This window comes from Poecilia latipinna, unplaced genomic scaffold (genome assembly GCF_001443285.1).
Source record: "Poecilia latipinna isolate Pla-1442-1.1 unplaced genomic scaffold, P_latipinna-1.0 Scaffold205, whole genome shotgun sequence".
Classification (NCBI taxonomy): Eukaryota; Metazoa; Chordata; class Actinopteri; order Cyprinodontiformes; family Poeciliidae; genus Poecilia; species Poecilia latipinna.
In genome coordinates, this window is record NW_015112821.1 from 96,903 (window position 1) to 111,506 (window position 14,604).

Genomic DNA, 14,604 nt, shown 5'->3' on the forward strand with positions numbered 1-14,604 from the left:
TTTTTCCCCCGTTTTTTTTGTTTTTTAAAATAAAAATTGCGTTTTTGTCCAACCTTCCCGGGTTTTTTTTTTTTTTTTTTTTTTTTTTTTTTTTTTTAACATATATATTCTGCAACATTAAATATTACTTTCTGCCATTCTACTTTAGGTTGTAGAAAAAGAGGGGGAAGAGATAAAATAAGGGGATTTTATTGTGGAAATCCCGCCTTCTATCCATCCCGGAAGTACTTCCTCCGGGTTTTGGAGATGTTTTCAAATCGGTTCACGCGGTTCAGTCCGTACGCTGTTAATCTAATACATGTCTAACAACAATTTGACCACATTTGAATTATATTTCTCCTGTTTAATATGATAAATGCGGATGAAGTCGCCGAGTTGTGCTACGAGCGTTTCCGCCAGCTGCCCCGGAGAGGGAAGCCCGAGCCGGGCAGAGAGTGGAGCCTGCTGGCCGCTGTGCTCCGGATCACCCGGAGACCAAACTCCGACTCAGGTTAGAGAGCAGAAACAACCATAACATAATGCTCTTATTGTACCAATTAATAAATCTGTGCTTTTAAAAACTATCTTAGCTTGTGAGAGCCTGAGATACTGTGCAAACTCCGATTGGCATGCGGGTAATTAAATGCAAAATAAAATTTCTCATAAGATTAAATTATTGATTTAATTAATTTCATAAGATCAATGAAAAATTATTTGTGTTTGGAACATGGAGAAGAAACCCTCTGGAAAGTGGGAATGAAAAAACAGGTAACTGAGAAAGAGACTGGGTGTCTAAACATATAGATGGAAAGCTTAGTGGAAGGAAAAAAGCATTCACAAAAGGAATAATGGATTTGACAGGATTGTGGCGCATCAGCATGTGATTCATCTCTGACTGCAGCAAAGCAAACTGTAAAGAGGTGGCTCAAAATGTTTGCACAGTCGAGACTCAGGCCTTGTTGTTCAGTACAGCATAAATTTTACATAAAAATCTGGATCTCTGACATGTAAAATTAAATGTTTTTTTTTTCCAGTGGAGATGGAGGTCGTTTCCTTGGGAACCGGGACTAAGTGTGTCGGAAAGGCAGCCATGAGTGCCGCTGGTCTGTGGGATCCTGTTTTTCCTTCGTCTCTCTCTTCCTCGCTTACATAATTCATTACTCAAACACTTGCTTTGGACGTTGCTTTTAAAATGTTCTCAGCATTTTAGCCTCTATTAGGGTCTGAACGCCGTGCAGCTTAAGGATGAGCTTTCTCGTTTCTAAATGAAAACCGTTTTCTGAATCAGGTGACGTGCTCAACGACAGCCATGCTGAAGTCATCGCCAGAAGAGGCTGCATCAGGTGAATGTTTGGGGAGAATTTCTCTCTGTTGTGTTTCTCCGTGGACGTTTTCTCCACCCTGAGTTCAGTGTGGATGAATTTCTGTGCAGGTATCTGATCCAGGAGCTTCACGGAGCCGTGAGCGGTCGCCGCAGCTCGCTGTTTCGCCCGGCGGACGGGAGAGGGAAGTGGAGGCTTCAGCCCGGAGTTTCCTTCCTGCTCTTCACCAGTCACACTCCATGTGAGTCCAGTATGCTCCCGCTGTGCTTAACAAACTCTAGGTAAACTAGGAATGTGTTATTATTTGCAATATCTTCATCTTTAGCAACAGAGAAACCACTAAAAGTGAGTTTGTAGTACAGTAAAATCCAGAATACTGACATTTCTCTTAAGTTTCATATATTCTACTAGTTCTTCACCATGGAAACTCTCTGACCTGAAGGTTTTTCTGAGGCTCTTGGTTTTTTTATCCTCAGGTGGTGACGCGTCCATCATCCCCATGACGGACTCCCAGGCCCAGCCCTGTCCCCCCGTCACATCTGTGAGCAGCTGTGGCGAGACAGACGGAAGATGGAACCTGAAAAGGAAAGCCGAGGAACCAGGCGAAGGAGGGAACTTGAAGCTGCCTCGACTCGCAGAGGAAGATTCAAAAGAAGAAGAAGAAGAATCCAGGACTAAATCGCCTGACGGAGTCGCGTCTGTTCCTGCATCGGCGTCGGAGCTCAAACCAGGAGACTCGACACAGTCGGACGTTCACAGGACGGGCGCCAAGTGTGTGCCGGGCGGCCCGGCCGACCCGCTGCGGCCCGGGGCGGGCTACCACAGCACCGGGGTCCTCCGTGTGAAGCCGGGTCGAGGAGAGCCGACTCTGTCCCTGTCCTGCAGCGACAAACTGGCCCGCTGGGGGGTGCTGGGCTTCCAGGGTGCGCTGCTGTCTCATTACCTGGAGGAGGCGCTGTACTTCGACACGGTGGTGGTGGGCAAGTGTCCGTACAGCCAGGAAGTCATGCACAGGGCGCTGGTCACGAGGTGCGCAGCTTGCAGAGACTCTTATTTTGCTGGAGGAAGGCCAAGTGCTTTTTGTTTTTAGTGATTTCATGATTATTTTTAGCAGTATTTAAAACATTTACTGTAGAAGACTAACTGCACCACATACAGAAGAAACTAATCAAATAGAGACTTTCAAACCTAGAAATATTGTATCTGCTTGCTGTTGCTTAGTAATGGCAGCATCATGCTCATATAGTGTTACTGTACAGCTAGATGCCTGAAAAAGAGGACCCCAATGTCCTATTCAAAGCCCTGATGTCAACCCTGTTTAAAAATTCTGGGCTAAGTTTAAGAGCCGCGTCCGTAGCAGGAAACCAGCCTGTTAAAGCAAAGCTTATCAGTTCCACCAAGAACGGATACAGAGCGTAGTTAAAATCTTCTTTATGGATCATTTCCCTCTACTTGCAGATGCTCCCGCGTTTCAGAGCTTCCTGCTGGTTTCTCTGTCTGTTCGCCGCTGCTGCTGCAGTCCAGCCTGGAGTTCCCGTTCAGCCAGAACCAAACCGAGCTCCAACACCGGGGCGGACAGGGACGCATCTCCGCATGTGGAGCGGGTCAGCTCTCCCAACAAATACTGTCACTGAATACATAAAACTTTGATTACTTTATTACAGTTTCAGTGGGAGTTAGTCTGGAGCTCTGACATATTAATGAGGCTGAGAGAGAGCGAGACCTTTAGCAGACAATAGGAAGGCCATAGAACATATGCTGTTTTTAATCTGTGGCCTTGCTGTTAAAAATCATAAGTACTAAAGGTTGTCAGAAGATGAAGGCTTTAAACAAACTGGAGACGGAAATCGACTGTGAAAATCTGATCAGTAACTCTCTAGATACTCCACATCACCACAGATAGAGGCCCCTGTGTTTAGAGCAGGACGACAGCCGTTACAATACCGCAAGAGCCGCAGTGATTCAGATCAAAGCACATTCATGGGTTAGAATGGCCTAGTCAAAGTCCAGACCTAAACCTACTTAGGAATTTGTGGCAAAACTTGAAAAATTATGTTCACAGAAGCTGATTATCCAGTCTGAGCCTCACCCAGAGTTTCAAATAAATTGCACAATTTATGTTTGTAAGGATTAGTGTTTGTGTTAATAAAAATACATTTATTTTGTGTTCAAAAAGTGAAAAACTGACTTTAATTCAAAAAGATTGTAGAAATATCAAGCTAGGAGAAAATTAATTCGGGCAGGACTCTGCTTTTGTTAGAATCTATATAAAATACTATATAAATTTTGAATCTTTTTTTTATATACGATAAAAAGTTTTGTCTGAAAAAATTACATTTAATGTAGTTTAACTTTTCTTATTAGCTTAAATAAATGTCCCTTGTCTTTCAGCCATCAGCTGGTGTAATGTTGCAGATCAGCCACTAGATGTCACTGCCAACGGCTACAAACATGGCGTGACAAAGAAAGTTCTAGGAACACCGAAAGCTAGGTACAAGCATTTAAGTACTGTTTACTGTTTTTGTGTCATTAAAGTTTCCTCCTGAGGTCTGTCTTATGTCGTTTTGTCCTTTAAGGTCTCTGCTGTGTAAACTGGAGCTTTTTCACTCGTTCCTGTCTCTCGTAGCGGCCACTGACCCTTCGGCTCTGCCCGACTCACTCAGGTGAAATTTGGGATTTAAATTTTTTTTTTTTTTATTAATGTTCAATAAAGAAACCCTTCATGTTTAAAATTAATTAAGCTTTGGATAATGTCAGGCACCAAGAAGTGTGTTAAAGTACATTTAAATGGATTTAAAAAATATTTTTAGACTGATTTAAATGTTTTTTCCTCTCATTTTGTTACTAAGCCCATTCCAATGCTCAGATATTAAACTCTGCTGGTAATTATTTCGGTCAGAAATTTTGACCGAATACTATTCATACACTTAGTTAATGTCTGTGTTTTACTTTGACTATAATCATGTTTTGGTTGCTTTTAAATCCGGCTATCTGTGAGTCCAGACCAGTATTTAAGCCCTTAAAAGACAAAACTTTAAAATTAAATTTTTCCTGCCCAGATTTTATGTGATCACCTCCTTCAGTTTGCCTGAGGCTGTCCCTGTTCACATGTTTCTCATATTTTTTTGCAGGTGTTTACTTATGATCATATCTATTTGGGTCAGTTTACACAGAGCCATTATCAGAATATTCTTTACCGGCAGATCCTGGTAAAGAACAAAGTGTTTTCTGTCACTAAATGAGGAAGCTTTTAAGAAAAAATTCAATACTTTTATGCATTTTTTTTTTTATAGTTTCATCATTGTTCCGAATCAATATGCGTCCCCTGAAACAACAGAAACACAAGTCTCTGTTTGAATGTGTGTAACCAGGCTCCCAGTGGGAATCTTTTCTGAAGGAGAAACAAAGGCTCCTCTGTTCCTCATGGCTTCAGCACAGAACCTGATCCGCTGCTTTCTTCGTACAGGTCGCTCATTATTCCCCACCTGAAAACAAAACTGCAGCTTCCAGTAACTTGCTTACCTTACCAACGGGTCACCAGGAAGTTTTCTTCTCAGGAAGAAGGTGCAGATGAATTGTTCTGATGATTTAGATCCAAACTGTGCAGCTGCATGAAAAGTGATCATTGGAGAATAAAATAAATCACAGATTTATTGGTGTGTCTCGGTAAATATTAGAATAACATCAAAATGCTAATTAGTTTCAAAATTTAATTAAAAAAAAAGTAAAACGTTGTATATTTCAAGCAGCTTTTTCTTCTAATTTTAATGATGATGGAGAAACTGAACGTTTAGTTTGGTTTCTCTGATAATAGAAATATTGCATAATAAATCTCAGCCAGGATACTCTAAAACATGCTCATGTTCTGTAGAGTATAATTAGCCGCTTCTTCATTGCGTTGTGACTCAAGACAGTTGAGGCTAACGATAACTAGCTGCTAATATACCCTTGCTAGCTCTCAAAGCGCATATTAGAAGCTGTTTTAGCAAGAACCATTAGCCCTGGCTCCTGCAGTGGAAACTAAGGGAGGAGAAAAATTAGCTAGCTAGCTAAAGCAAAAGCTAGCTAGCTAGCTAGTTACTAGCTTGCTTTTTTTCTTTCTTTTTTTTTTGCATCTATCCTGGTTTAAGTTCAGATTTATCGCTAGTTGGCTGGACAACATTCACCTTTCCCCTGGGATCATTTTCCTTCTTATGTGATACAGGTCTTAAGTTTCATAGATAATTGTCTTAAAAAGTCTCTTAAATGAGGTGGTGAAACCTCCAGAAGTCATGCGTTTGCCGTAGCAGAGCATTTCTGTATTAAAAATCCCTTTTGAAACTAAGCTTTTAATTTTCATTAACTGTAATCATAAAAAGTATAAATAGAAAATGTTATGTTTTTATTTAAATATATTACTGAAAATATATACACAATTACATTTGTGAATATTAGATAAATTTAGATTACTATGTGATTTCTCGAGTTGTTAAATCATAAAACTGCGGCGCTTGAGATGTAGCATTAGTGAGTTAGTGATGTTTGCTGTGGATTCCTCATTTTGCCAAAGCTCTTGACATTAGCACATCTGACTGTTGCAGATAAGAGATTATGAGAAGAAACTTCAGCTACTTTATTCAGAAACATGTCCCAGTTTTACCAGAGGACAGGATCAGGTAGTCTGCTCCGAGTACACACACTGTGCACACACTTTATAGGTATGATGGAAAGTATTACTCATGTAGCACCTTTCACCATTTTTTATTCCCGTTCATTTGTTGCAGCTTCGTGAGTAATACAGGTGCACACAGAGTCCAACCCTTGTTCTTCTGTTTGCTCAGGTCAGGAGAGCTGCACACCTACTGGGACCACAAGCGGGCCTCCCAGTCGTACCAGCAGGCCTGGCAGCAGCTGCGTCTGCAGGCCTTCCCTCTGTGGCCCCGCAGCGACAGAAACCTCCTCCTGTTTCGCTGAAAGCCCACTCCGCAGCAGGAATGTCCTCGTCAGGATCGATGAAGAACCGGCTTTGTTGCAGCGCAAACCCGGAGGGTCACGTGCTGAAACGGAGGTCGGCAGACCCAGAGACAAAGCGTCACTTTCCCCTGGCCGTCTGTTAGCTCAGCTGCGCTGCGGCTCAGAACCCGCAGCAGGACGGCCCGCTCCGTCCCGCTGGTGTCTGCATGTGGCTGCTTTATTTTCACGCTGTGAGAGCTCTCTGAAAACACAGCTGGGAGGGAGCCGCCTGCACCTTTCGCTCCTCTGCATTAATTATCAAACTCTCCTCGTGTTTCTCCCACAGATGCAGCAGAATGAAATCAGTATTCTCTTATCTGCTGCTTTCCTGAATTGCAAGTTTTATGGACAGTTGAGACGATCGACCTTTATGTTCTTTTCTTTCTTTCTTTCTTTTTTTTTTTGCCAAACGGGGTTTCCTTCTGTTGACATTATGAATGTTTTGTGCTCTCATTTGTTGTTTTTATCATTATTGGATTATTGTGTGTCACATCACGTGACTTGTCTAATTGAACACACTCGTGTACAATAAAGGGTGTGTCCTTCAAACAAAGGGGGAACAACACGAAAGCCAAACCGAGTGAGTCTCATGGTGTCACGTTGAACGCTGTGCCGAAAAGTGATTCTGTTAACACTTTCTTATTGCTGAGTCATGAACTCTGACCTGACCTGAGGCTGGTGAGGTCAGCAGTGTTTAGATGTTGTTGTTGGTCCTTTGCAGAGCTCTTGGAGTTATTTCAGTTGGTCGTCCGCTCCGTGTCTCTCGGCGTGGTTCCCCGCCGCCCCGAAGCCTCACAAACGTCTTCGTAATCATTTCCAGAGTAATGGCAGCCGTCGACTTCCTGCCCGTTCTTGGATTTCTTCAGATCGGGAGGCGATGTGTTGCTTTTTGAGCTCCTTTAGCCTACTTCATGTCAGCCAGGTTCTGTTTCAGTGACTTTCTGAAGCATCCTGACAGCAATCAGGAAACCAGGAAATTAAACTTAATCCACGATTTAACAAGTGAAAAATGTGTTTTGTCATAAGAAGCAGAATGAATCTCTAAGGAGGCTAATGCTTCCTCTCAGCATGTTGGATCGGATGTCCTTGGAGAGATTTTGGTTACTCATATTTTGATTCATCAGCATTGCACTCTGGTTTTGTTGTACCGTTTCCTTTAAATGCAACAATCTGCTATAGTTGAAATAGTCAAATTAGAACATACTTTTAATGGATCACTGATGATTAGCACGAGAGCTCCTGAAGTTTAGAAGAAGAGTTTGTGAATCGGCTCCATTGGTTATCAGAATATAATGCATATATGACACCAGAAACCTCAATATTTTTTGTTTTATTACCCGTTAACGTTTCCACAGAAGACCAAAGAGAAACTATGCTGCTAATTAAACGCTGTTGATTGATTGGTCATTGTTCTGCCCAGGCTGGATGTTGGGGATGTTTTGATTAGTTTTAAAAAGAGTTCTATTGGTTTCTCTGTGTTTTATTTTGGAGGAGAATTTTGGAGAGCAGTGCATTGTGGGTATCAGAGGCTGTTGCAGTTTGGAATACCTGTTGGTAGAGAGAGAGCCTGCCTGTTAATGTGTGAACTGCACCTCCTGTGTTAATCTTTGCTTGCACCTCCGAAAGCAATGGCTGTGAGTCAATCTTCTGTTTTGTTGGTTTATTTTGAGATTGTTTTTTAAATGTTTTTTGTGTTCTAGAAAAGCCATATTCTGAGTTTTTATTTACATAGCAACAGTTGCTACATAACTGCTTTTTAACTGAAGCTCAGGTTAATTCTGTTCAGACACAAGAGGTTTATTCTTTGTATTCAGAGCTGATGTATGTTTGTTTTTCTGTTTCTTGTAGTTTCACTCAACTTTTCATTGAGCTTTCTACACTACTGCTCAAGTTGTGTCAAGAAAGCATATTAAAGGAGCAAGACGCTCAGCTTCCTGGCTCATGAAATTGAGTTTGGCTTGCTGTTGGCCTACGTTAGCATACAGAGTATCTAACACGTAGTGATAACAGTACAGTCATCATCAGGTGTTTGGTAACCAAATGGAAAGACATCAGCAGTAATCTCAGGGGAGGATCTGTTGTTGCTGCGGATCAAAATGTGAGGATTACAGGCCGCTTCCCAAATCATCTGAACTCCGTCACCCAACAGAGAGAAACAAGAATCGGAAAACTTCAGCGGACTAAACTGAAGAGGAGTTGGGCGTCGCTCCATCACACTGACGAGAAAATCCAAACCAACAATGTTGTAACTCGTCGCAGACTTACAGAGTTAAAAACAACCAGAAAGACACATTTCATATTAAGAAGACAGACTTTGACATCAGCTTATTATTTTTATTGATCACTTCATTTGGCTACATACATTTTACAAATGTGGAAAATCCCTTCACATCTGCAACGTGTGTCTGATGACGATGGAAGAACAATGGACGACACGCCTTCTCGCATTTTTAAACGGCGGTTTCATCTTTGCGGGGCTCAGCTATGATTTCTCAGCACCAAAACAAACTGCAGCTGTTAAAATGTCGGCTAGCTTCATCTGAGAGAAGAGAGGTAAACTAACCAGAGAAATCATAACTCTGCGCTTCGTGTGAGCAAGATCATTAAAAACTGTTCCTCTGCTACTGCATGACTGGTGATTTCTGCTGTAAATTATAACAAAAAATAAAAATCAGCAACGTGTTGTGATGAATCCCATTTTTATGACCATTTATGTCCCAGAATCTCTTATCTGCTGCTCTTTATGCGCTTTTTGCCAAGCAGATTTCTAAAATGGCACAAAAAGTAAATAATCTGAAGATATGTGATTATTGGCGCACAGTTTACTCTTCACTAACAGAAGTGGAGAAATACTAGGAGAAAGTGTAAAGAAGACAATGAATACATATAATGATTGCATGCAAGCTGCTTAGTATGGCTTCAGTTTCCCTCTCAATAATCAAAGATTTCTCTTGTGTCTCTAAACAATTTATGGCCAGAAGACGCTTGTTTGAACCTTAGAGCTCTCATCAGTTTAGGATAAAATATCAAAAAAAAAAAAAATCTACTGCCATTTAAGTGATACATTTTAAATATTTATTTCTGTCACTCTGATGATCGTGGCTGGGAAATAAAATACATTTTCAATCTTTCTTATTAGAAATAAATAAATGATTGAACCTGCACCAATAATTCTGACCTAATGAGGGGAAAAAAAGATTCAAAAGTCAAATTTTCCACCTTTTTTTAAAGAAAATTATTAGAGTTGTACATCATGAAAAAAAATTCACAAAATTAGTTTGATAATCCTGCTGATAATGAGTTGATTTAAACTCCTGATCAACAGTTTTAGTTTTCGCAGAAAAGACGCAGCCAGCAAAAAGAGGTTTCGTCAAACTTCCTGATGTTCACATCCAGATATTCTACAACGTCACACCTTAAAAACGTAAGTGCCACAAAGAAAAAATAAACTTTGTGTTATGAGTGAATGTACCTATAATAACTTAAAGTGCTAAACAAGTACTAGCTGTGAAAAACAAACTTCTGTCAGACTGACGCATGCAAAAATAAAATAAAACTAATGTTTAACAAAAGAAAACTGAAAGCAGATCTGAGTCTTTCCTGCATTTTCTGAGACACTTCATTCAAATTCTTCCAAATAAATTACAGATTCATAATCTAATGGTGCAGAAAGATCCAAAAACGAATCAGGAGGGCACAGTTGCTAACCTCGCCCTCTCTTTGCTCGCATGTAGCTGGAATAAAAGCAGCGTTCATCATTATTACTGCTTCTTCACTTGTCTGCCGCGTCTTAAATTACTGAGATTCTGCAGAGTAATACGCTTTCTTCCTGCCAGCAGATAAATATCACAGTTCAGCACAGTTAGCTTCAAGTAAAGTTTAAATCCTCATGCGCTCTGGATCCTGAATCGGCAATCGCAATGTGCAAATGTAAACCAGCCAAACTGAGGAAGCACTGAAACCTGTTTCGCTCGACCCTGAGCTGGACTTGCCGGCCGTCGAGCCGCTTTCCGTCCGCATGGGTCTAAAGCGCCGAGCGATAAAGATCACAGTTTCTCTCTCGCTTTGGATGAACACAAAGAACAGAAACAAAGAAAACATGGGAGGGAGGATGGAGGTTGTTTTCCTGGTCTGATATATTGTTTTTCCTCTTTTAGTCTCATTCAGGTGATGTGTGTATCGGATTTAACGGCAGTGTTTCAGATTTTTCTGTCCTTTACAGTCGAGTATTTTCCCTGTGTGTCTAATCATCCAAACTCGACCCAAAACAATGGCGCATTTTGTTTTTTTTTTCCTCTAACCCAATAAATTAATATATTTCAGTATCAAAAACTGAAGTGTACGTGTGGGCGTTACTGGAGTGTCACAAGTGAAGGCCCGAGTTGCTGTCAGGCCCCCCTCCGTGTTGGGGTGTGTGTGTGTGTGTGTGTGTGCGTGTGTGTGTGAGGGAGAAGGCTGGATGCTCGTTGAGGCGTTAACCGAACGTGTTTTCTCCGCTGTACGCCACGTACAGGAAGCCGTCCTCGTCCTTCTCCTTGTCGTACAGCTGGCCCATCGTCAGACTGCGGCACAAAACAGAAACATGACCCGAGGTTATCGCCGCTGTCGAGAGCGGCGGTCCGTCCCATTACGCCTCCCGCCTGATTGTAAAATACTGATCAAGAACTGATATAAACAGGACAGATCTTGTGGAGATTGTGAGTTTGTTTTATTTATGCTTCACCTGGGGAAAGAGAGGCATTATGGGAAGTAGACTGAGTTAGAAACAACCTCATGATGACAATTTTCCACATTTATGATGGTGGATTAAGTCACTTGTAGCTATGCGTAGAAACTGAAAATCAACCAAAAATTCAGCCAAAAAAATAAAAAAATAAATGCTACATGGTTTCTGTCTGACGTTACATCAAGCTAAACTTTTTCTGTTTCAGGTCCTTCAAATTTTGCTAAATGCCTTTCTACATTCAGTTTACATGTGTTAATATTAGTATCCCTTTAAGCAATGGGAGAAAACCCAGATGATGACGACACGGCTTTAAAAACTTTGATTTCCCCAACATTTATGTTGAGTGGCGTCACACCGTGCAAAAGACGAGGGAAGAGAGAGTCAGGGCATGAAAGGCCACTCAGTAAGGGAGAAACTGTTATTCCAAAAAAAGTTAAGATTTTGCAAATGACCAAAAATGAAAGATCTATGTAGAAAAGGTGGCCTGTAAATGTAATTGAGCTACAGCAGTTCTCCCAGGAGGAATGGGCTAAAATCCCAGCAAAGTACCACAAAGGCTTGAAAGCTGCCTAAAACCTTCGAACAGCATCATATAGTTTAAAATACAATTTTACAAAGTACATTGGTAATGCACGCAAACATCTGGCTTGTACTAATATGTTCTCAAGCATTTAGCAAACAAAAATACATTTACTAATTCTAACTCAACGTGGGTAAGATTAATCAGATCTAATGTGGCAAAATCTGTAAAAAATAAAAAAAGCTGATGTGTGTTTTAGTACAGCTTTTGTGTAAACATCTGGTTGTAATGTGAGAACAAAAACGATAAACATTACAACTTTCAAAACGTAGTTAGCTTAGGACTAAATGAACCGAACCCGAAGGTGAGGCCTAATCCTCACACAAAAGAAACCGATGACTGTGGGACCTTCCAGCTCTGCAGTTAAACAGATAATCGGCAAATACGACACACAGATGCAAAAAAAACCCTAGCCTTTCACTAGTTTAGCTGTGATCTCCACTCAATTTGCATAATTAATAACCTTAAAGGATATTTGAGTTGATTTCTCACACACGGAATACGTGGAAATAAACTACATGCGTTAAAACCTGCTTTAATTAGTTCGTCCCGTTACTGTCGTCCACTTAAAATAACACGACCGGACGCTACCAGGACTCACTCATTTCTCAGTCTGCAGAACCTGTTCTTGTATTTACCCACTGTGGGGTCACCTGCGTGGCGCTCACCTGGACTGGGGGACTGTTTTGTCAACAAAGAGGAAGATGGCTTTCTCCGAAGGCAGCTGGATGCGTTTCCTGATGATCCACATGAACTGGGCCACCGTGATGTCCGACGGCACCAGGTACTTCCTCTTATCGATGTCGACTATCTGAGAGCCGGAGACCTTCTCCACGATCACCTGGAGGCCAAACAGGAAGCCGACCCCGAGAGGTTAGGCTGACTGCGCGCTCCAACAAGAAGATTACGCTTGATTACTGTTTATTCAGAAGGTTTTTTTGTTTTTTTTATTTGTCTGCCTATATAAAGTGTTTCATTCTGCTGGCTGTCAGTGAAAGTTCCTGGAACAAATGTCACAGTTGGGTCCAAAGCAAAGCATTGCCATTTGATCCCTTTGCAAACTGAAATTGTACCTGCGTTAACCTTGTTTATCTTTGTTCCTCCCAAAACGACACCAAGGAGGCTTAAAAGTTGAGCCAAGATCAACAACCAGTAGTCGCCTGACCATTTTTCATCAACAGGTCATGTACAATCTTTTCATGTGGCTTACGGTTTGTGTCACAGCAGCTGTTTGGTAGATCCTTGCTACAACTTTCAACTTTCAGGAAGCAAACAAACTTTTCCAAATCTGAACTGAGAGAATCTGAGACAAAAGTCATTTCATGAAATTCTAATTTAATATACGAAAAAAACACTGGGAGGCAGGGTGCTCTGTTTAAGGTGATATTTGAAGAATGGCTGATGATATTACAAAGCATACAATCACCATAAATGCTGCAGCCTTTTAAATATTTTGTGTTTAAATTGGAATATTCATTTTCCAGAGCAGAATTATGCAACTCAATTTTTGAAAAATTTCTTTCTGTAATCGACACGGGGTCAAAATTACAAAGACTGGTTTATGTGTACCCAGCATGCAAAATATATTTGACCGAACCCGCTAAGATTTTTGTCAAATATCTCCCTTTTTAGCGATTTTTATGGCACTAATGACCTTTACCCAACGGTAGCCTGACATGCAGCAAACGGCAGGAGCCGGGAATCAAACCAGGGACCACTGCGTCGAGGTCGGTGGTCTCAGCATACGGTGAACCTGCTCTGCCACTGAACCGCCGGATGAAACAGTAGGATTTTATTCACAGTTTTGGAACCCACTAACAGCCTACAGCTCTGACTGGATGTTGGACTCTAACAGAACTGGTAAGCTCGCGTAACTTTAGCCGGTTTCATTTTACGCACCTGGTGTTTAAGCAAATAACACAAATTTTTTTATCAAGTTGAGGTTCAGACTGTTCCAGAAACACAACACTAACTTTCTTAAGAAGAAAATACCAGAATTCGACACAGAAATAGATGCTGTTTTATTAAGGTTGCGTCTGGCTTAAAAACATACGAGGTGGAAAATAAGATCCCAAAAGAGAATATTTTATTCATTCTATTTCTTTTTTCCATTGCGAATAAATCTATAAAATCAAATCTGAAGGTTTCTAAATAGGCAAGNGTGCTCTCATTTGTTGTTTTTATCATTATTGGATTATTGTGTCACATCACGTGACTTGTCTAATTGAACACACTCGTGTACAATAAAGGGTGTGTCCTTCAAACAAAGGGGGAACAACACGAAAGCCAAACCGAGTGAGTCTCATGGTGTCACGTTGAACGCTGTGCCGAAAACTGATTCTGTTAACAGGTTATGGGCCCAGGATCAATGAAGAAACGAGTGAATGTCCCAACAGACAGTGAACACCTGTTGTGTAAGTAAACAAGGGAAATGAACAGAAGAGAAAAAGACATGGCACACAGCCGCTGGTCAAGACTTCTCTTTGATGGAGACGAGAAAAATTACGAACTATGGGAAACAAAGTTTTTAGGACATCTTCGATTGCAAGGGCTGAAACAGACAATTTTGACAAGCCCCTCCGATGATGACGATGAAGAGGAAGACGCGAAGAAAAACGCTGAGGCTTATGCAGAGCTCATTCAGTTTTTGGATGACAAGAGTCTATCACTTATCATGCATGACGCGGCAGACGATGGACGTGCGGCGCTTGGAATCCTGCGGGCCCATTACGCCGGTAAAGGAAAGCCCAGAGTGATTAACCTGTATACTGAGCTGACGTCACTGCAGAAATCACCCTGTGAGTCGGTTACCGAGTACATCATCAGAGCTGAGACAGCGATCACCGCTTTAAGGAGTGCAGGTGAGGAGCTGAGCGACGGACTTCTGATCGCCATGGCCCTGAAAGGACTTCCAGAGACATTTAGGCCATTTGCTATTTATATCACTCAAAGCGAAGATGGTGATACGTTGACTTTTGCAGAGTTTAAGACTAAACTCAGAAGTT

At 41.4% G+C, this 14,604-nt stretch overlaps 3 protein-coding genes and 1 long non-coding RNA gene across 4 annotated transcripts in view; 3 read left to right on the top strand and 1 right to left on the bottom strand.

Annotated features, from left to right (window-relative positions):
- The first annotated feature begins 207 nt into the window (after positions 1 to 207).
- adat1 (adenosine deaminase tRNA specific 1) lies at positions 208 to 6,340 on the top strand. The gene is made up of 9 exons (XM_015031391.1): positions 208 to 490; positions 1,014 to 1,082; positions 1,268 to 1,322; positions 1,412 to 1,542; positions 1,778 to 2,330; positions 2,760 to 2,905; positions 3,693 to 3,792; positions 3,878 to 3,964; positions 6,122 to 6,340. Exons 1-9 carry the CDS (start codon positions 349 to 351, stop codon positions 6,252 to 6,254), a joined length of 1,416 nt encoding a protein of 471 aa, XP_014886877.1. The 5' UTR covers positions 208 to 348; the 3' UTR covers positions 6,255 to 6,340.
- Positions 6,341 to 7,615: 1,275 nt separating this feature from the next.
- Positions 7,616 to 9,162, top strand: LOC106946775 (uncharacterized). The gene is made up of 2 exons (XR_001424821.1): positions 7,616 to 7,696; positions 8,309 to 9,162. It is a non-coding gene; the product is annotated as an uncharacterized LOC106946775 (long non-coding RNA).
- Positions 9,163 to 10,590: 1,428 nt separating this feature from the next.
- Positions 10,591 to 12,473, bottom strand: LOC106946764 (gamma-aminobutyric acid receptor-associated protein-like 2; the record flags this gene model as incomplete). The annotated part of the gene is made up of 2 exons (XM_015031376.1): positions 10,591 to 10,855; positions 12,268 to 12,473. Coding segments are annotated over 2 exons (294 nt in total), but the record flags the coding sequence as incomplete, so codon positions are not given.
- Positions 12,474 to 13,778: 1,305 nt separating this feature from the next.
- The window catches only part of LOC106946765 (uncharacterized), a 12,892-nt gene continuing 12,066 nt past the window's right edge, over positions 13,779 to 14,604 (top strand). Inside the window, exons 1-2 of the mRNA XM_015031377.1 lie at positions 13,779 to 13,973; positions 14,020 to 14,601. Of these exons, the coding sequence (XP_014886863.1) occupies positions 14,031 to 14,601 (571 nt within the window). The 5' untranslated portion in view covers positions 13,779 to 13,973; positions 14,020 to 14,030. The remainder of the gene's footprint in view (positions 13,974 to 14,019; positions 14,602 to 14,604) is intronic.